General features: G+C 44.4%; 1 protein-coding gene across 1 annotated transcript in view; it reads left to right on the top strand.

The window, feature by feature from the left end:
- The window catches only part of LOC145899343 (uncharacterized), a 51,986-nt gene that overhangs the window by 12,533 nt on the left and 17,803 nt on the right, over positions 1-21,650 (top strand). Inside the window, exons 27-81 of the mRNA XM_082988084.1 lie at positions 117-329; positions 619-860; positions 1,046-1,329; positions 1,520-1,731; positions 1,964-2,175; positions 2,480-2,632; positions 2,706-2,841; positions 2,937-3,063; positions 3,138-3,237; positions 3,292-3,476; positions 3,554-3,662; positions 3,717-3,856; positions 3,942-4,022; positions 4,080-4,292; positions 4,359-4,476; positions 4,606-4,762; positions 4,822-4,926; positions 5,674-5,872; positions 5,998-6,159; positions 6,225-6,359; positions 6,498-6,666; positions 6,883-7,072; positions 7,343-7,531; positions 7,641-7,808; positions 8,010-8,192; positions 8,402-8,649; positions 8,767-8,976; positions 9,243-9,509; positions 9,651-9,792; positions 9,885-9,995; positions 10,315-10,500; positions 10,578-10,665; positions 10,731-10,976; positions 11,179-11,434; positions 11,633-11,765; positions 12,005-12,427; positions 12,554-12,702; positions 12,948-13,523; positions 13,722-13,855; positions 13,975-14,131; positions 14,425-14,671; positions 14,979-15,176; positions 15,407-15,588; positions 15,851-16,157; positions 16,339-16,699; positions 16,797-17,123; positions 17,198-17,404; positions 17,475-17,590; positions 17,702-18,511; positions 18,803-19,716; positions 19,879-20,029; positions 20,104-20,223; positions 20,433-20,554; positions 20,753-20,942; positions 21,151-21,389. Of these exons, the coding sequence (XP_082844210.1) occupies positions 117-329; positions 619-860; positions 1,046-1,329; positions 1,520-1,731; positions 1,964-2,175; positions 2,480-2,632; positions 2,706-2,841; positions 2,937-3,063; positions 3,138-3,237; positions 3,292-3,476; positions 3,554-3,662; positions 3,717-3,856; positions 3,942-4,022; positions 4,080-4,292; positions 4,359-4,476; positions 4,606-4,762; positions 4,822-4,926; positions 5,674-5,872; positions 5,998-6,159; positions 6,225-6,359; positions 6,498-6,666; positions 6,883-7,072; positions 7,343-7,531; positions 7,641-7,808; positions 8,010-8,192; positions 8,402-8,649; positions 8,767-8,976; positions 9,243-9,509; positions 9,651-9,792; positions 9,885-9,995; positions 10,315-10,500; positions 10,578-10,665; positions 10,731-10,976; positions 11,179-11,434; positions 11,633-11,765; positions 12,005-12,427; positions 12,554-12,702; positions 12,948-13,523; positions 13,722-13,855; positions 13,975-14,131; positions 14,425-14,671; positions 14,979-15,176; positions 15,407-15,588; positions 15,851-16,157; positions 16,339-16,699; positions 16,797-17,123; positions 17,198-17,404; positions 17,475-17,590; positions 17,702-18,511; positions 18,803-19,716; positions 19,879-20,029; positions 20,104-20,223; positions 20,433-20,554; positions 20,753-20,942; positions 21,151-21,389 (11,999 nt within the window). The remainder of the gene's footprint in view (positions 1-116; positions 330-618; positions 861-1,045; positions 1,330-1,519; positions 1,732-1,963; positions 2,176-2,479; positions 2,633-2,705; positions 2,842-2,936; positions 3,064-3,137; positions 3,238-3,291; positions 3,477-3,553; positions 3,663-3,716; positions 3,857-3,941; positions 4,023-4,079; positions 4,293-4,358; positions 4,477-4,605; positions 4,763-4,821; positions 4,927-5,673; positions 5,873-5,997; positions 6,160-6,224; positions 6,360-6,497; positions 6,667-6,882; positions 7,073-7,342; positions 7,532-7,640; positions 7,809-8,009; positions 8,193-8,401; positions 8,650-8,766; positions 8,977-9,242; positions 9,510-9,650; positions 9,793-9,884; positions 9,996-10,314; positions 10,501-10,577; positions 10,666-10,730; positions 10,977-11,178; positions 11,435-11,632; positions 11,766-12,004; positions 12,428-12,553; positions 12,703-12,947; positions 13,524-13,721; positions 13,856-13,974; positions 14,132-14,424; positions 14,672-14,978; positions 15,177-15,406; positions 15,589-15,850; positions 16,158-16,338; positions 16,700-16,796; positions 17,124-17,197; positions 17,405-17,474; positions 17,591-17,701; positions 18,512-18,802; positions 19,717-19,878; positions 20,030-20,103; positions 20,224-20,432; positions 20,555-20,752; positions 20,943-21,150; positions 21,390-21,650) is intronic.

Raw genomic sequence — 21,650 nt, 5'->3', positions numbered from 1 at the left:
ATTAACATAATTTAAAAAAATTAGAAGTATTTTTCGAAGCTCAAACCCCCTACATTAAAAAGCACTGAAATTTTCCATTCCGACATAAATATCACAAAACATTTTGTTGCTCTCAGGTAATGGCAACCTTTACGATTCGATTTACGAACCAAAGCTCGGCGGATCGCGCGGAGGAGCAAATGGAGGCACCCAGGGATCTCGCGGAGGAGGAGTGTTTAGAATGCAAGTTGGCAAGGAGTTCTTCCTCGATGGTATCCTGGATGCAAGAGCCGATGACGCTACGACAAGTTCCGGTGGAGGAAGTGGCGGCGCTGTTTGGATTACTGCAGGTATTTAATAGCGATCAAACGTTAAACAGGCGACTAAGGATTATTTACAGTATTTTCTGTTAAATCTGTTACTGAGTCTCCGTTAGCCATAGATACAACAGGCTATTCGAAGAAAATAAATTTCATTAGTAGAATTATGATAATTGACGTTATATTTTTGTGTACAATGGCTATGTCTTGACCATCATATCGGGATTTATAATACGGAACATCACAGCACACCAATGCACTTCAGCCTTACACCGCCTCTTGTAAGCTATCTGAAACTTAAAACATACCAATTGTATAGATTCGTCTAAGGGCCATGGGAAAATTGACGTCACTGGTGGTTATGGTTACGGAGGCGGAGCAGGAGGAAGGATCGCTCTTCATGTAAGGGAAAGCGTCTACAGAGGAGCTCTGGTTGCTTTGGGGGCCAAGGGAAGCAGTGATTTCGGAGGAACTGGTACAATTTACATCGAAGATATCAGATTCGAAGGCGAGGCTAACGCAACAGAGTTCCATTACACCACTCTCATCCTTGACAACCAGGTTAGTAAAATATGCGACGAAATGTTTGAGAAAGTAAGGCACTAAAAATGCACAAGAAAAGTTACTAATTGGAACCAACATGTTGTGACTTAAGTTTAATGTGTTTTTTGCTCCGTGATATTAAGTGGACAAAAACAAAACCAAAACACTCGCAGTTAAAAATGCTCTAAAAACCTTTTTTGTAGAACCTATTGCCTGCAAAACCGTTCGTGCTGACTGAAGTCAATCCACGAAATGTCACTTCACGTGACCTGGCTCTCAACAACGGGGCCAACTTTACCTTTGACGAGGCGTCACTATGGGGCTCGATTAGGTTCGATATAGGAACTCCGAAACCAATCACGACCTTCACCTCAGCTGGCTTGCATGCGAGCGTTACGTTGGTAAACATTCGTGGAGATGGTTCGGCTCTTCTTTACACACAAGAGAACCAGACTTTCTACGTGGAATACGTGCCGGCCGAAGAAAGGTGCATTTTGTGCAGTTTAATTACTCTGTCATATTCTTTCACCTCAGAGGTATATTTGTCAGGCAGTTTCCTTCATTTTTAAAATTTATTAACTGATAGAATTTTATCCTACAATGAACTATTTAACTGTAACTGTTACAGTATTTATGACGTTACTAGCATATTCATAAAACTATATGAAAAATAACAGACGCTCTTTCCCTCCTGTGAACTTTGAAGTCCTGGAACAAGGTGACCTGATGCTCTCATCGGACGTCAGATTAATCGGCAACAAGGATACACCTATGATCATGCGTGGGCGTCTACTTAAGGTGCTCAACCTCACTCTGGCCGAAGGAAAACGTCTTCTCCTCGGGGAAAATGCACAGGTCGTGCCGGAGTACGACAGTGTCAGCGCCACAGGTGCGAAATACATAATACATAAAGCACAAATTTTGACAGATTTAGCTATATACGATTTTTAATGCAATAGTTAGTAAGTGTCATTATATTAAACTAAAATGAGCTAAAGTTACTGGAACATTAACCCGTTTTAACAAGGTCTTTAAAATGCCTAGGGTTCTGCTTTCGTTAAAACTGACACAAGAAACAAAGTTACTAAGCAAAGATTTTTGAAATCAAAATCGTTGAACAGGCTACAGATTCAACTTGGACGTGTTGACTATGGAAGCCTCGTCGATTGTCAAATACGATTCAAACGAGCCCCTACGTTTTGAACTGGGAACTCTGACTATGAGATACAACGCCCGGTTGGAGGCAGATATGCTTTATCTGACCGCGTTTAACATTGACATGGAAGGTGGATCATACCTCGATGTATCGGGTCTTGGCCCAGCTGCTGAACAGGTTTGACTTTATCTTATCGAAGTGCAGTGTGGAACACACATCTTATCGAAATGCAGTGTGGAACACAGTTGTTATAAGTAATGTACTGATTCCGTGGAAGTGTATATTTGTAATGTGAAATAAACTTCAGACTTCCATCATCAATGCTACTTTAATTAATATTATTCCAAATAAAACTAAAAAATGTCCGTCAAAAATTAAACGGCGCAATCACAAGTACAAAATTTATCTCAAGCTTTCTTTTTCTAAATTTTCCAACACAACTCAGAGATAACCTCACTTTATCTGTTTTCTCAAATTTTAGGGCCCGGGTGCCGGAACCGTGACGGGTCACGGGGCTGGCCATGGTGGCGTAGGAGGGGGCAACGAAAACAGCAACGTGACAGCCGGAAGCGGTGCTGCCTACGGCTCTTTTGTTACACCTAAACACACTGGCAGTGGCGGGTCTGGAAGTCAGGTAGACATAAAAGCGATGTCTAACTTGCTATAATATTGCCAGATATGTGATTAAACTATACCCGTTCAATTAGGGCGGTCGTGGTGGAAGTCTCATGCGAATCGCCGTAACACATACTCTACATTTGGATGGCTGGCTTAAGGCCGACGCAGGCGCTGCCGGTTCCAACTCTGGCGGTGGTTCTGGTGGATCAATATACATTACTACTGGTTTGTTTGTTATGACACTATATTAATTGGCCTTCCTCCTGCTAATATATTTTTTTTATGATTTAACTTGAAAAATGTGTTTTTTCCCATTGCAGGTTCATTTACTGGCCACGGGTACGTCACTGTTGATGGTGGAAATGGTGCTGGAACAGGCGGCGGTGGCGCTGGAGGAAGAACTGCTGTTAAATCAAGTGTTTCCACAAGATTTAGTGGTATTTACAGGTATGTATTTCAGCAGAGTGTTCTTTTTGGGCAGAATATTTTGGCTATTTATATTTCGTGTTATTTATTTCCAGTGCCGTCGGTGGAACTGGAAACGATGTCTCAAACCACGGAGCTGCCGGAACAGTATTCCACATCGGAGAGAGCTTGGAATCTTTCGACGGGCGCCAACAGGTGCGCATCTCTTCACACATTACTTAGCAAAACTTACAAACACTTTGTTCATAGTCTTCTGCCGAGAGCGGTGGTTTCTATGGAAACTTGCTCGTTGACAACCATGTAAGAAAGTCCGTCGCTCCAACAGTCATTATGTTGGAAGATGGTGAAAACAGCGTTCGTGTAACAGAACTGCAGATATACAACACCACCAGAGTTGTGGTTCAAGGCAACGATACTGTAATAACGGTAGACAGGTAACTGATACCCCTTACATACAGGCTATAATTTTACGAGAAATCATGCAATACTAAAAGGGTGTTGTTCATTTTAGGTTCCTCGGCGATCGTACCGGACAAGTTCATCTACGTTACTTCCAAAAACTTAATGCAGAATCATCCGGTCTTCCTTATGGCTTCACTGTTGCTCCAGTTGCCTATTGGGTAAATAAGTTTACACGTTGTTGCAATCAGCAAACTTAACTGTTGCAATCGTAGGTTGACAAAGATGCAGAGCTTGCTTTGCCCCAACGCACAGTATTCCTCGGTACGACCACGAGGATTGATGGCCTGCTTAGTGGGGCCAAACGAGTTCAACTTGCAAACGGCGCTAATACGGTTTTCACCTCTACCGCAAGGTATTTATAGTCACAATCGAGTTATAGACAAAATATTACTTTGAGACTAAAATAGCTTTTAACCTTTACTGACTGTTCCTCATAGAACTGGAATCTGCGTTGACGGCGTGACAGTATCGGCCACTGAACCGGGCAATCTGACCTTTTCTACCTTAGAAATACATCGGTACGTCTTACCTACAACCTTCATTGCAAACATTTTTAATGTATATCAATGCCTCAGATCGTCCGAAGTCAAGATCGAAGAGACAAGCGAAGACCTAACATTGACGGTTGGCGATTTGAAACTGAACTACGAATCCCTGCTTCTCATGAACAAGGGTACCATCGTTACTGATAAGGTTGACTTGGAGAGTGAAGGCGTTCTTGAAATGCTCGGCACTGGCTACAAAGCCGAGGAAGGTTACGGAAAAGGAAGGACCGTCAACGGTGTAGGGTAAGCCAGCGCATGTTTTAGCTTTTAGTTGGATCTTTGTATGTGACATTATTCGTGTCTGTACAGTCTTGGAGCCGGACATGGCGGCTACGGTGGTTCCCTTGAAGAAGATGTAAGAGGAGGAGAAGCGTATGGATCCCTCTATGCACCCAAACAACTTGGAAGCGGAGGTGGAAACGGAAACGTAAGTGTTTATTTCATTCCTAATGATATAAACCACAAATTAAACGTGTAAAAGAAGCCTTATAGGAAGATCTGTTTCACTGCTTCCTTTTTGATACCTGTATTAGTAGTTGTATTTTGTTCGCGACAGGGTGTTGGAGGCAGAGGCGGGGGCTTGCTGCTATGGTTAAACGGCGAGGATTTCTTTGTTGACGGACGCATTGACGTGTCTGGAACCAACGGAGAGGGTCAAAATGCAGGCGGTGGTAGCGGTGGATCAGTTATCATTAGGACTCTCAACATCTCCGGTATGAATGCAAAAAAATGCATCCAACTTCACGTGGCTAATTTCTGTATATTTTTGTAGGCCACGGTGAGGTTCGCGTCATCGGGGGCAAAGGTGTGGGACAAGGTCACGGTGGCGCAGGTGGACGACTTGCTGTTCGTGCGAAGTGGACATACGACTTCCCTGGTATGAGTAAACCCCTTTCATTACTGATAATGTTCCCATTAATGTTGGAGAAAAGTGATTACTAGGTCTGATCTAGATTATTGCACAACCATCCAAGATATTAAATGAAACTAACAGAAGTTTCAAATTACAGTCAGCTGATTTATTTGTAATCTTGAAAAATCGATTTCGCCTGCACGGGCATCCTCAGTTTCTGCAAATTCGAATTTTGCAAGTAAACACAGAAAGCTATACGGTAAAAAAATCTAAAAAGTAAAATAGGAAATTGGTGTCGCTGATTAGAAAACAATGCCAACCAGAGGGATAGATTCTGAAAAAAACTAAGGGAACAGTCTTACCATCCAAGATACTGGTTTACTTAACATATATGTTTCGCATATGCGGCATCATCAGTATTCTAAAAACAACAAACATAAATAAAACAAGAGCAAACATTATGATTGGAATCAAATGCATACATCCAGATTTACATAAAAAGAAATTCAGTTTTCGTTTATTCTTCTTCAGTCACAAACAGTTCAAGTGAATTGGTACAAAACGATGCACAGGTTATATAGGCAAAGCCAACACGCAAATAACGCCAGGAACGCAATTATTAGCCACTGAGGTGCGCAGTAAATCCACAGGCGTAAGTCGCATTGCTAGACACGATGATTGCACGGCGTTTTGTTAGGTCAACTTTAGACACATAATGATAAAATTACACAACAGTGACCACTCGTCATAATGTTTCTGCCTCTCCTACAGGTTACCTTAGGACAGTTGGAGGAAGTGGAATTGTCCCGGGAGCACCTGGAACCGTATACGTGGAGAACACAGCTCGTGGCCCACAGTACTCCCAATTAAAATACGAACAAGCGGGAGCCACAGTACCCCATGTCTACGCCGACCATACCCTTCTCGTAGTAGATGCAGAAGATACACACGAGTTCCTTCATCAGGACAGGTTGGTGCAAAAAAATATTTGCTTCAATTTAATTTTAAAAGATGGCATATCATTCTCCTACACTCGGTTGCTATTTGTAAAGCAATAATGAAATTTCGTCTAATCGATGTAAACCTTGATAACAGGTACCAGGAACCATGGATGTACGCAATGGTACAAGGAGGACTCCGCGAGGAGGACGAACGCGAAAACGACGATTACGAATTTAGTGAAGCAAGAATCACTCGACACGCGAACGTCAGATTCTTCCACCAATCACATGATGGCTTAGGTCAGGATAACTCCAGGTACGTTTAGCGAGTACGTTTAACCCTAGACAACACTGCTTGTTACGGAGGACAATTGTTTGCAGTGATCAGACAGTTATTGTGGTGCACAAGTTCTTGGGCGATCGCACCGGCAAGGTACATCTAAGATGCAACCAGACGTTGTACGTTGAATATTTGCAAAATGTTGCCAACGAGACCACTGCTCCAGTTAGTTACAGGTAAGGAGAAAAATTCATATGGATTGGAATTTATTTGTAAATTTCGCAGGTGACAGGAATTAAAATTCTCTTTTGTAGCAATATCTTATCAAAATATTTTAAAGATCTTCAACAATGTTTGTTTCTTGCAATCTGTAGAGTGGAGGTCGGAGCAGAGTTGATCATGCCGACTAAGTCAGTATTGGTTGGAACACGATCTTGGATCGCTGGAATGCTTGTCGGAGTCGAGGATCTGAAGATCGGCAACGGCGGTGATGTAGTATTTGTGTCAACTGCACAGACTGCTCTCATCGAAAACGGAGTCAAGGTAATTCGAGAAGATTGTCCTGACCTTACTGGACCTCAGCATGCGCATACATTTATGTTAGAATAAAATGTTATTTTACTTATTTTGATGTGGTTTTTAAACATAGGTTGTTTTGTATATAAATGTTATTAAAAACAAAGCTTCTAAGGATCACATCTTGATAATGCCTTTCTGTGTAAAATTGGTCCCGTCTTATCGCTGCATAACCTTTTTTAGCACCAGATAAGTGACCCTGGAACGTTCATGTTCGGTTCATTGGTGGTAATGAGGAACGGCCAACTTGAGTTTAACAAGATTGAAAAACCGATTGAGATTGACAGCGGCCTAATCAAGGTGCAATACCAAGGAAACATGTTCCTACACCACGCTTTCCTCACATCTGGATATGGCGTGGTCGAAAGCGAAGGTAAAATACATAGTTTTGTCGGATGCTCACCGAAATTGATTTTACATTTTCGACGTCAATTTGTTCAACTTAGATTTGGCGCTGAGCCAATCGACTGAAGTCTGGAGCAATATAAATGGCACTATTGGCCACTATAGCACGTCTTAACGATTTTAAAACGAGTTTTAAAACAAGCAGTAACATGTGTTTTAGTAACATGTGAACATGCAAACTGTTAATAACTAATTTTGTCATGCCAAAAAAAAACATTTGTATAAACCTGGTTTACAGGTGTGTTGCACATGGACACGGCTGGTCATGCAGCACGGGAGGGGCCTGGAGCCGGAAAGACGGTCAACAACATCGGAACAGGTGGTGGACATGGTGGTATTGGTGGAGCGCCGGAAGGAGAAATCGGTGGAGACGCATATGACTCCGTGTACAAACCAACAATGGCTGGCAGCGGTGGCGGCAACGCTGGTAAAACAATGTTTTATAGGCTATTATTAAAGGATCTGTGAAGACCAGTTTTTGTACATTTTTTTTGCGAAATCGGTGCTTCCATTTTAACAAAAAATTTGGCATCTAGGATCAGTGAAAGGAGGCGCCGGTGGTGGCTACCTCCACTGGAAGCTCGGAAAGCTTTTGGAGATGAACGGCCTCCTTTCAGCAAGAGGAGCAAACGGAACTGGCTCGAATGCTGGAGGTGGATCGGGAGGATCGATCCTTATCGAAACAACCAACGTTACTGGACATGGTACAGTCAAATAAATATCATTGAAACGTAAAATCTTCAAAACGCGTGTTGTTCTTCTAACGCTTTTCGCGATAGCTTGTGAAAGCTTACGTGTTACATTATTAAACTGAAAGAGCTTTTAACAATCATCTGCAAATAATCGTCGTTGTTAAGTCCCAAACACATTGTTTTAATTCCACTTTCTGCTTTGTCTGATCTTAGGCGAATTCAATGTACGTGGAGGTAATGGAGGCTCGGACAGAGGAGGAGCCGGAGCAGGAGGAAGGCTCGCGGTTCTTTGCTCCTGGAGATACCAGTATGGAGGAGCTTTCGTCGATGCCGGAGGAATAGGGGGCGGATACTCGCTCACTGGAGCATTTGCACTCAAACATGGAGCCGCAGCAGGTAATGCTAATAACATTTCTTTTTGTATGTACATTGTGGCATATCGATATGGCGGTTGGTTGAAGTTATCATACAAAGCATTGAATGCCATTTGCAAATATTCTGGTAATTAAATACAGATATAAAACAAATTTTCCAAAACTAAGTTATTTATTCCATATTATTTAACGTGCACACTATCTTATACCAATAAATTTGTCCCATTTCAGGTACTGCGTACAAGGAAGAAAACCTTCGCCCGCCACAATATCGCCATCTCAAATACGATCCTAATCGAAACAAAACGTACCTTGCCGTCGACCACACTTACGTACACGTTGATAACGAGGGCCGTGACGTACCACCTCCCAGTGTCATTATGGAGGAGGGAACTCGATACTACGAGTTCGACGAAGCGGAACTGACGGGATACGCTCGACTGATCTTTTACCATCCGGAATCAGCAGCTCACAAAGAGGTTACAAATTTACACTCACTAAGCTAAGCAAAAGGAATCTACGTGTACTGAACAGTTTCAACTTGCATTTTACATGGAACTGACGCTTTTAACGCTTAAAAACAATTTCGTTTGTAGAATGGAACACACAGCAACGGAACGGCCGAGGATTTGAACATCATCGTCACCGTTGAGATCCACAAGTTTATTGGTGATCGTACCGGTTTGCTTCACATGTTCGGCGGACAGAGAGTGTTCGTGGAATACACGCCTTCCGCATGGACGAAGACTATTGCTCCGTGTAGCTTCTGGATTGAGGCTGGATCGGAAATCATCTTCCCACAGGAGGTATTCAGTTTGTCAACTTATATTCCTTGGGACGAGTCACGTTTAAATTATTGTTGACTTTTCCCAAACAAACAAACATGTACAAACTTTATATTTTATACTTACAAGTTTTTTGTCCACATCCACACGCAATTTAAACTCAGCATCATGCCCGAAACCCGTTTGTTATTTAACTTTGTTTTTAAATTTTATTCGAAAATAAAATCAGAGAGAAACTTTCTTGAAGCAAATCAATTCATCATCAACTACTTTTGAATTACTACCAGACTCACCTCGAGGGCGTCCGAAGCACATTTGCTGGCAGAATTACGAACGTCCACAAGCTGTTTGTATCGCGTGGTGGCGATGTCGTCTTCCTCGCCACTTCCAACACGGCCTTGCCGCACGATGGCAGCAATGCGACGAAAGTTACTTACACTCACTTGACCAACCCTGGAAACTTCTCCTTCAGCTGGTTCTATGTCAAGACTGACGGAACGGTCGAGTTCACCCAGATTGTCAACTTCCTGCTTGTAACCTCCACCGATGTCAAGGTAAATAAAAGCTTGTTCCTTTTAACAATAAATGTGTAATTAAAACACCCAAAGGCATTTACAATTATGTTTAGTATTTATAAACTTTTTTGAGGGATAACCCGTGCAACGCAACAGCTGTAAATAATGCACTGTCACCAGGTCAAGTACTTTGGTAATCTTTATGCCAACATCGCCGAGATCCAGTGCGCGTGTGCTCGAATCGAAAGCGGCGGGAAGTTCCACCTAAACGGAAGAGGACACAAGGCAGAAGAAGGTCCAGGGGCAGGACGGACAGTTAACGGTAGGCAAAAAAATGATTGTTTTACAATCCTTTATAAAGGCATCTTTACCACCTTCTTCTGCCTTTACCAATATACGATTTTTTTGTGACAGGAAAGGGACTCGGAGCAGGACACGGTGGTCAGGGTGGGGGAGTAGACATTACCAACCCACCGTCGCCTTACGATTCCGTGTTCACACCCAAATTGCCTGGAAGTGGAGGAGGCAAGTTTATAAATTCAAATTTACGTCACAACTAATGTCTGTTCTTCCGTGCGCGTGGTTTGGCAAAGACTTTTTGCCAGAAAATGTTTAAAATAAGCAAGGGAGTAACAAATGAAAGCGACTAAAAGTTTTAAAAATATGTCAATAAAATGTAGAGTGTGAACAATATACACCAGAAAAAATAAATACGTATAATGCAGAATAAGGCAATTCAATATTTATTTGGCGGTATTGCAATTACGTATCTTCAAGTAAAATAAAAGGAATATGCAATGTTAATGTAAATCTATTCTGTGTCTAAAACGCCGTGTGTTTACAGGAAACGGAATGAATGGCAACACTGTAACCGGCCAAGGTGGCTGCGGCGGTGGATACTTGGAGTGGCATGTGGGTGATCTCATAGAAATGGACGGATGGCTAGCTTTGCAAGGAGCAGATGGACTGGGAACTAACTCAGGCGGAGGCTCCGGTGGAACTGTCCTCATTAAGACATTCAACATGACAGGTTTGTTCTTGGATTTGTAAATATCCATAAATACATAGAGCGGTAGCATTCGATTTTGTTACACCTTACGCGCACAGGTCACGGAATCATTGACGTTCGCGGCGGAAGAGGTGGAAAATCGGAAGGAGGCGGAGGAGCTGGAGGTAGAATCGCCGTCCATTGCCAGTATGTCGCGTTTTCTCCTTAAACATATATTTCGACTCTCTCTTTAACCAACCTATCTTTACAAGGTACCGCTATTCGTACGGGGGCGATTTCCTGAACCGCGGTGGTCCCGGAGGCAACGGTCCGGAGGACAGCTTCCTGCCCGAAAACGCTGCAGAGTTCCAGGACATTGATACCATCAACATCGTACACGACGATCTGGGTGGTGCAGCGGGTTCTTCTTATGTAGAGGAGAACTTACGTCCTCCGCAGTACCGCATACTGAAATACGACGAGAACGCCAACATGACGTATCTCCAAGTTGACCACATGTAAGTTTTCATTACGCAAAAGGAAGAACTTAGTACGTTTGTCATTGGGAAGTAATAGCTTGTCGAGTGAAATAGACTACGCAGGATATACTCAGTAGTCTTGAAACAGTATTGCCTATATAGCGACTTATACAATTGTGATGTTATCAAAGGAGTTTGTGCATTTTTATTTGGGTTCAAGTGCCTTCAAACTATTTTACAGGTATGTCCACGTGGACAACGAGGGTATCCTTGTCCCAGTGGCATCTGTGCTCATGAACAACCAAGCCTGGACATACGAAATTGATGAAATGCATCTGACTGGTGCCGCTCGTCTCATAATCGAACAACCTACCAACAACGCTACAACTTCCAATTCAACGCCTGATGAACTCGGAAGAACCGGCAGACTTGTCAACGTCATCGTTCACAAGTTCTTGGGCGACAAGACTGGCAAAGCCCATCTGCGACACAATCAAGTAGGTTTCTAACGTTTAGCTGTAATCGGTGGTTTCAAACCTCCCCAAGCAGTAAACCTACTACAGTAATTTTAAATAAAAAAATAAAAACTTTTTCGTTGCGTTTTTAAACAGCATCAAGAGTAATTTTTATTTTTTCAGCATAGTTAAAAAAGATCCTTAGTTAAAAGTAGTTATTTAAATGGTTGTTGCTGTTAGGTCTTGCACGTTGAAGTGAAGGAGTCGGTGAACAACCGAACAGAGGCGCCATGTAGTTTCCTCATTGATGAAACAGCAGAGATGGAAATGCCCACTGAAGCCCACTTCCAGGGTGTTGATACCGACGTGCACGGTATAATATGCAATCAACCCGAGTTTAATATGACAACAAAAATAAACAAATAAATTAATAAATAGCGAGACACGTATATAAAAACAGTATTTAACTGTAATGATATTGCCGGAAGATTAGTATTCTTATATGTGCAAAGGACCATAATATTTATTAAGAGCAATTTTTGAATGACTGCTGTTTGAAGAAAACTGGTTCAAAATACATTTTGACCCACTAATGACTTGTGTCCACTGCAGGCACAATGACCGGTGTGCATTCGATGTTCATCGAGAACAGAGCCCAGGTTCACTTCACGTGCACTGCCCGTACTGCCCTCAAGGTCGACGGCAAATACTTTATCGTCACCGAGCAAGGAAACTTCTCCGTAAGCGTGGTTGACATCAAGTACGGCGGCTCTCTCAACTTTACCGACCAGTTTGACTTTGATGGACGCGATATGCTGGTCACTGTTGCCGATTTGGAGATAAAGCACACTGGCATCATGCTTCTACGTAACCGAGGCACAATCGCAAGCGGCCTTGTCGACTTGGAGAGCAAGGCGTTTATCACGTTGGACGGTACGGGTTACGAGGCTGGAACGGGACCCGGAGCTGGTGAAAGCTCATCCACTGGTGCGACTGGGGCCAGTCATGGAGGTGCCGGAGGTCATCTTGACAATGGTAAGTAACAGTTGTTTTTCTTTGTAAACGCAAGGCTTATTAAAAAAGCAATTGCCATGTTCGTGAACTTTTCTTGTTTAGTTATGACAGTTACTTCAGTGTAATCTGTTACAATTCCGTTTGCAGACGCGGCTGTGAGCAACTCTATGAATGAAACCCACGACACGACGGCAATTTACCACGGCTTCTACGGATCAGTATACACACCTACCACAAAGGGAAGTGGAGGTGCCGGATCTGGCGGAGGTCTTGGTGGAGGTTCACTCATTATGAATGTAAGTCGAAGCTCTATCTTTACCATTAAGAACGTGACTATATGCTTGAATAAGGATGACCGAGAAGGTAAATTAGCACAATGACGATATGAAACCGTTCTATATCCCTGTTTTCATACGAAGAGGTCAAACAATTAGGGGTTTTAGACGAGCCCTTAAATCAGCAATGTGCCTGGCACCAACAAACTGATCAAACGTACTCTCCATGTTGTTCGGAGTATAATTCAAAACTATCGTATTTTCAGGTTGGAAAAACTCTGCACCTGGATGGCCTTCTGTCCTCTCGCGGTACACACGCCACCAAATCCGCTTCTAGCGGAGGTTCCGGCGGTAGCATCTTAATCGATGCCACAAACTTCACTGGACACGGCGAACTTTCGGTTCGTGGCGGCGACGGTGTCGGCTACAGTTCAAGCAATAATCATCTTGCTGGCGGAGGCGGCGGTGGGGGACGCCTTGGCGTTCATCTTCGTCACCAGAACAACTACGGAGGTCAGTACACCACAGAGGGAGGACGCGGCTTCTTCGGTACGACGCAAACTGCCGCTGAGCCGATTGACGGTTCTGCTGGCACAATGTACAAGTACGAGTCGCGCCGCGGGCCACAGTACAGAGAGCTGAAGTACGGCAGTGACAACACCACCACCTTCAAGCCTGACCATTCCATGCTGAAAGTGGACGCAGGGGCGAGGACCGGATTTACTGGAAGCGCTGGAATGACCGCCCTTCCGACAATGGTGATACAGGACGCGACGGAATTTTACGAGTTCGACGAAGTCCAGCTTCACGGAGTTGTCAGCATCCTCTTCTATCACCCAACCGTAAGTAAAATGGTGTTGTGGGATGCAGATTTAGTATTTAGACGCTTTGTAATGTTTCTGTTGCTGCCAGGCATATTGTAATTCAATAGTCTGTTCTTCTGGCACAATGAAAACATAACTTTATTGACCGACGTTTCGCCTGTTATCCAACAAGGCTTCCTCGGGGTAATTTAGACACGTTGTTTTTGTCAAACGTAGGGAACAGACACTGTGGATATGGTAGCCCACGAACTAACCGGTGACAAGCAAGGTGTCATTACCGTACGAGATCGACAGACACTTTACGTCCACTACGTGGAATCCACACACACGTTCCTCGACGCCCCATGCAGGTTTGAATTGATATCCCATGAGAATATCCAAATCGTGCTGTCATACTTTACAAAATTTGATCCATTGTTATGTCCAAACTCTTCTTGATTATGAGCTCATTTTTTATGTTACTTCACAGCTTTGACATTATGGATGGCGGTGAAGCCGTGCTGCCAACTACTGTGATTTTGCGCAATCGCGTCACAAGATTGGCTGGAAGGATGACCGGAGTCCATGAACTGGTCGTCGAACGCGACTCTACTTTTTACATCCTCGACGCAGCCCACACAAGTCAGGTAGGTGACGCAGCCCACACAAGTCAGGTAGGATTTTCACAAGACCCGCCCATAGTCGAGCAACCTTCGGCCCACTTTGGTGAAATAGAAATTCTTCGTACACTTTTGGCAGCTAAAAATTATTTATCTACGGCCTGTTTTTCAAATCAAGTTACTACAGAAACTTAATTTCAGAAAATACTGAAAAACAAAAAATTAACTATATCTTTTTTTTAACAAACAATTATGCATGGCTTATTGCATAAAATCAACGTGTTCGAACAGGCTAATTGTGACCAACGTGTTTCTTACAGCTTTTCGACAAGTCGAACCCTTACGACCCGCGTAGGGACGGGATTCAAACACCCAGCACTATTTTGCTCGGAATCATGACGGTAAACAATGACGGACACATCATTACAAGAATGCCTGCCACCATACCTACGGACTCTTACATCCCAACCGTGAACGCAGCTCAACTCACTCTGAAGAAGGGTGGCACCGTCACATCGGAAACAAGAAGACTTCGATTTGAAAGCAGCTGTTCTGTGGTTGAATCGGGTAAATACCAATGAACTTTTTAATATGCTTGAAACTCGTATTTTTTAAAATTCAATCCGCAAATGTGGTCTCTTGCTTGATTACGAGGTGACAGCATGTGACTTTAAAAACACCCTTAATAGGTTGGCAAACGTTTGAAAATGAAAAAACTTTGAGCTACGTGTAATACTCTACTCACAAAACACAGCTGACTTGATACTTGGCCATACGCATGAATCCCATCTGGGAATTGTGGTTCAAACAACAAATAACTTCATTCGTTCCCCAAACAGTTCCATTAACACAACTTATGCTATTAACAACTCAGGTGCAACATTGAGTGCGGACAATGCTGGCGACGGCCCGAACCTTGGACGAGGCCGAGGCTCTTGTGGATCTTTCGGATGCTCTGGTGGCTCGTACGCCTCGATTGGTGGATCTGGCTACTCCGCATCTCCAGTCGGATACAACAGTGTGCCTTACGATTCCATTTTCCGCCCCATGTCGCCTGGAAGCGGTGGCGGAGGTAAGACGGGATATTGTTACCGTTGCAATGATAAGTACCGGTATTAGTTGTCCCATTCACACGACCAAACCAAAACATATTCACATGACATATTAAATATAAGAAATTGATTTTTACAGAATTAAACGTAAAAGCACGGTCAGTTCGTCAAAAAATCGTTTCCATTTGTAGAGCACGAATAGAAAATAACTAAGAATCCAATGTTTGTTGAGACTCAAGCTGTTTCCCAGGTACATATGGCGGTCGCGGAGGTGGACACCTTGACATTGTTGTTGGCGAAAAATTCAAGATGGACGGATCCCTCTCTGCAAGGGGAGAACATGCTGTGACCAACCACGCTTCTAGTTCTGGAGGTTCAGGAGGAAGCATCGTTATCGCTACCGCCACTTTCGCAGGAGTGGGGTCTTTCTCGGTAAGTGTAACGTACCGTTGCAATGGTTGCAAAATACGCGAATAGTGTATTTAGATAAGACCTTGAGTGTTAGAACGCGCTTTGAGATATCTGATAAAATGTGCAAACTGTATTGTATAAGATTTTATAGTAATCATCAGACTGGAGAATTTTGGAAAAATGCTTTTAAAGCAACAATTTACAATGTACAATACCTGAACCAGATTACACAAACTGTTCCCATACAAACACAGTAAGAATTAATCCATATAAACGCCTTCAGACTGTGGGAGGACGAGGCTACTCTTGGACGAGCGGCAGTAACAACCAGCAATATGGAACTGGTGGTGGCAGCGGAGGTCGCGTCGCCATCCACTTGTATTTACGAAGCAACAACGTTCGTTCATCGGCTTCCGCGGCAGCTGACGGTTACCAGTTCCGCGGTACAACAACCAACTTAGGCGGAACTGGATATGGCCGAGGATCTCCGGGAACTTTGTACATCGAGGAAGGCTTTGGGGAGATCGAGGCTGTACAGTCGTTAGAGAACAACGAGACCTCATCCAGACGCAAGCGTAGCGTTCCTGCAGGTAGGCTAGAGATTGCCTGGGTGTATTGGTTTGTATACAAAACATTTTAATATTTCCAAAAGATCGTTGCTACTCAGGACCTATAGCAGTGTTTAACATTAGGAAGGTCTTGCTACAAACCACTTGTGTTCAGACATGGATTGCGTGCTTGTCTTTTTCAATCAATAACTCCCTGTTTCAGCATCTCGAAGACAAATATTGGACAATGAAGCCTACAAACTTCTCATCATTGACAACGGAAACTATGGTTCTAGCGGAGGAAGTTACTGCGTCCTGCTGGGCTGGGCGGACGACGAAGAAATCTACATTCAGAACGACCACCGCACCGCTAGGCTTAGACTCGACGAACTCCAGCTGACCAGAACCGCATGCGTGTATTTGCGCAACTCGGTAGATGTTAAGAGCACGCCGAATGTGGCGGCCAGCATATGGAGACTTACTGGAGACAAGAGTGGCGTGATCTTGGTTCAGAACAACCAGATGCTAATCGTGTCCTCCGGCGAAGATCGTACTGAGATTGACAACAAAATATATCTGTCAAGGTACTTTTTATAGTTCATCTATTACTAAACAAAGGATTTTAAGCTTAAACACAATAAATGACCACTGCCCAACGCAAAACTGTGTCATGCGTTACAGGGAAGGATTGCTAAGACTCCCAGTGCACACACGAACCAACACGCTCATGCAAATAGCTGGCCACGCTGCCGGTGCTCTGTTCATGACAGTTGCCACGAACACCGGCTCTCTCAAACTCCTTTCAACGGGTTTCACTTCCACCAGCGACTGTGTCCTCAACTCAGACAGCAGCAGCAACATCACGTGCGTCGTTACCGAGGCTGAACGCGGTCAGTACCGATTTACGGCATTGACACTGCGCGCTGACTCCTACCTCGAGACGGGCAAGTCTGGTGTGGTTGGTTTCGGCAACGGCTACAGGACCATGAATTTGAGCGCTTGCGAAAGGTACACAAGAATTACATTTGTCAACACATTATATGTTGCGCACCTTGTTATTTACGCCATACATTTTTCGAAAGATTTGACATCGACAAGGGAGCACGATTTAAGGTTGGCGACACCGTGCAAGTAAGCAGCCATTACTTCAAGCTAGAACTCGAAGCGAAGGTCGACGCCGACTCCTCCGGATATTCACAACAAACTGGTCCAGGACGAGGATATCGATGTAGTCGATGCAGTGGCGGAACTGGAGCTGGATATGGTGGTGTTGGAGGCAATGCTGACCGGTAAATATACTTGATTTCATTGATATTCCGATGTGGTTTTTCGGTAATACCAGAGAAATTTGTATGTTAGATACACCCATTGTCCTGGGGGACCGGAATACGGATCGACTTGCTTCCCGTCAATGTGGGGAAGCGGCGGAGGAAGTTCTTACTACAGCAGCAACACTTACTACTCTGGTGGACCAGGTAAAGGCCGGTGTTCTAATTGGTTTGTCTTACTTTTAACACGGAAAGCATCCGTACAGTTACGCAGAGACAACCTGCACTTTATGCAAACAATGAACGATTTTAAAACAGGTGGTGGAGCGCTTCATCTTACTGCCAGTGGACTGGGATTGGTCGAAGGAACGGTTACAGCCCGCGGTGGAAATGCCGGTACGTACGCCGGCGGCGGTTCAGGAGGAAGCATCCTCATTAACAACCTACACTTCGAGGGCTGGGGCTTGGTGAAGGCTGACGGTGGAGATACCAGCGGTCGATGCTGCAATTGTGTAAAAGTCGGTGGTGGCGGCGGAGGTGGCCGTGTTAAGACACATTCTCGCGCTGGAGTCCCGAAACCTCTCTTCTGGTACCGTACAGTGAAAGGTGGATCTTCTCCCGATCACAACGGCGCCATTGGCAAGCTCTGTCCTATCTCCACTACCGACTACTTCACTCACTTCACTGAAGTGGACGAATTGTCGACCTGTGGTTGTCTTAGCGGCACCAACACAACCTACGCCCAGAGACAGCACTTGTGTTCAGACAAAGGCACCTACAACGAAACCACCGAATCATGCGAATGTGACCCAGGCTACGTTGGCTTTGCTTGCGAGCACTACTGTGATGCCGCCTCAACCTGCAATGGCCGCGGCGTTTGCGACGCAGAGGCCGGCTGTTGTGTGTGTGACCCTGGCTACGTAGGCTTGAGATGTGAGCATTCTTGCAATTCCGAAGTTGACTGCCATGGCAATGGTGTGTGCAACGACATGGGCGAGTGCGAATGTGATGCTTGTCATGCCGGAGTCAACTGCGAGTTCCACTGTGGCTTGCATGTTGACGACATGACAGGCTTGGACCACGGAGTCTGCGTGGAAGGTCAATGCCAATGCCACACCTGCTATTCAGGTATGAAGTACTAAATGTTACAACGCAACAGATAAGGTTCCTTCCAAAATTCCTACATGTATATGAATAATTCCTCACAACTGTCCTACGTGCGTAGTATTACACCGAGACTTTTGAACATTTTTTCAAATGTGACGTATATGACGTTATGGGCTCATACCCAGACTGGGAAATTTAACGAAACAAACAATTATTTTTAGCACGAAATTAAGTAAATACTAAACAACGATCTGTGTATGACGCAACAACTTTTATATATTCGTAGAAAGTACAATGACTTGTTCCTTATAGGAACCTACTGTGATGTGGAATGCTCGGTCCGTGGCGCCTGCACGCTGAACGGCACCAACTCGGTGTGCGCTTGCGACTATCCCGACTTCTGGACGGGCGAAAAGTGCGACGTCCCAAGATGTCCTGGCGAAGTGCTCGTGACCAATGAAGCTACCGACGAACCTGGAGCGGTCACCTCCACTACCACACAATATTGCTCCAACAACGGATATTGCAACACAGCTTTGCACACTTGCTATTGCGAGCCCGGTTGGATAGGAAACGACTGCGGAACGACCGACTGTCCCGGTGAACCGGATTGCTCGGGTAACGGCGACTGTTTGGTGCTAACAGGAAGTAAGACCCCGACATGCAAATGCAATAACAATTTCTACGGCGCATCTTGCGATAAGGAGTGTCACAACGGAGTGGTGAAACGTGCCAACTCGTCAGATGCCGTCGCACGTTTTGACCCTGTAACCGGTTTTGAGTACCCCGTGCAGCTCGTCGACGAGTGCGAGTGCAATCCCTGCTGGACTGGACGCGACTGTAACGTTTTGTGTTCGGGATACGGCACATGCGATACTGCAGCCGGCGTTTGCGATTGCGATCCGCTTTCAGGCTGGCGTGGAGACAATTGTGAAGTTCTAGGATGCCCAGGATACGGTGGACAAGACTGCACCGGACACGGTGAATGTATTAGTTATAAGCAAGAATGTCTTTGCGATGCTGGTTGGCGCGGAATAGCTTGCCACGAGCCTGACTGCCCCGGTCACCCCGACTGTAACGGCCGTGGTGTGTGCGTTACTGAGCCGCCAAGTGGGGAAGTGATTACCAATCTCCAAGGAAGAGCGGAATGGGCTCCGGTTTGTCAGAACTGTTCGGAGGGTTGGATGGGTCCGGCATGTGACGACCCGTGTGTACATGGCACTCAGGTTCGAAAAACAATTATCCAAAGTTTAAGTTGGAATTTATTTGATTTCCCTGAAAATATCCTCAAGATAATACTGTTACATGGTCTTTAAATAACCACTGCAAAACGGACTACATTGTATTTTTTTAACGGTTATTTGATCTCATCACTTCCCATTCATCAGGTTCCACCCAACAGCGGGAACTGTGAGTGCGAACCTGGTTGGTCTGGAGTTGGTTGCAACTCAGAATGTTCTGGAAATGGAAAGATTGTTAACGGTGTATGTGAGTGCTTCTACGAAAGCGGATTCCGCGGAGATCTGTGTGACGTACCCGGTGAGTTTTCGCTCTTTTCCAACTCTCGTTTCTATTCATCTGTTTTGGAAAGTTGACTTTGGTGTTTTGATCAGGATGTCCTGGTTTGTTTGGAATTTCCTGCTCCGGACGTGGAGACTGCGACAGTGCCAATGCTGAATGTACATGCAATCCTGGGTGGAAAGGGATTGGATGCGAGGATCCAGACTGTCCAGGTAACATCGCGTCACTAAAATAAAACAACTGTGATGCAAAGTGAAAACCATAAGTACTTTACCATCATAAAGGCATTGCCACTTCATAAATTTGGTAACACAGCTGCCAATTACAATATACCGGTGACGAGTTGTGACTGTGTCACAATCGAGATACTTAACCAGGCAGTAGTCATATTTTTGTTATTTTTAACGGTTTCTGTGAGCAGGCGAACCTGACTGTCATAACCGCGGAACCTGCAACTCAAATGTTGATCCGCCAGTATGTGTCAACTGCTCTGACGACTGGATGGGAATTGATTGTGGTTCGCCTTGCGTACATGGAACACAGGTAACCTATATAAACTATAGATATGTTCAACAATATTTACCTACTTTGTGCAAACAGTTTGACCTGGTGTTCTAATGAAAAAGAAAGATTTTTAAATGTTTCGCGCCAATCGCAATCTAAAACTGCGCTATGCAATTGGATGCAACCTAAATTCAGCGGTGACATAACAGTCAAAAATCGATTTGCTGTCCCTTGCAGACCCCACCAAACAGCGGCAACTGTACGTGTGACCCCGGTTGGGCTGGACTTGGATGCGACTCTGAGTGTTCAGAACATGGAACGGCTGTCGACGGAGTTTGTGTGTGTGATTACGAAAGCGGTTGGAAGGGCGAATTATGTGACGTCCCAGGATGTCCTGGACTGAACGGGGAAGACTGCTCTGGAAGAGGTTTGTATTTTGTTGTATTAAATTGTCTAAAAAGATCAAGTAGCTTGAAATATGTAACTTGTGCATGTTGTAAAAAGAAGAAAAAAAATATATGGAAATATAAACTGAACTATACGATGTTGACCAATATTTGTCACATTTTACATTCTATGAAATAGTCATGTGCCATGCAGCCAATACAAAGCAAGTTATACCTTCCTATCTTCAGGCACATGCAACAGCGCCTTGGCGCTCTGTGAATGTACTCCTGGTTGGATCGGTATCGGTTGCGAAACACCGGACTGCCCAGGGAACAATTGCAGTGGACGAGGAACTTGCGACGGAGAGAATTACGATCCACCGAGATGCGTGGACTGTGAACAGGGCTGGATGGGCTACGGTTGTGAGTTGGTGTGCGAACATGGAACCCAAGTTCCTGCCAACAGTGGAAACTGCGTCTGTGATAGCGTGAGTGTGATTGTCTAGTATCGGTGGCGACTAATCAAAGTTTATGTACATGTGTGAGCTTATTTGCGCTTAACGGTGATGTATTTTGCCAAAATTTTCGAGGTGGTTTTATGTTCACTATTTACAAACTATTTACATTTCCATGCAAAATTATCTACAGTCAGTCAAATCTGCAAATCTACAGTCAGTCAAATCTGCAACTTTAAATGACATGCATCGCAAACTTTAAAAAAAAACGATAAGTAAACAAACAGCAACCGT

Source organism: Ascidia mentula, chromosome 4 (genome assembly GCF_947561715.1).
Source record: "Ascidia mentula chromosome 4, kaAscMent1.1, whole genome shotgun sequence".
Taxonomy (NCBI): domain Eukaryota; kingdom Metazoa; phylum Chordata; class Ascidiacea; order Phlebobranchia; family Ascidiidae; genus Ascidia; species Ascidia mentula.
The sequence above is the reverse complement of the archived record's forward strand: the minus strand, read 5'-3'. Positions and strand labels throughout refer to the sequence as shown.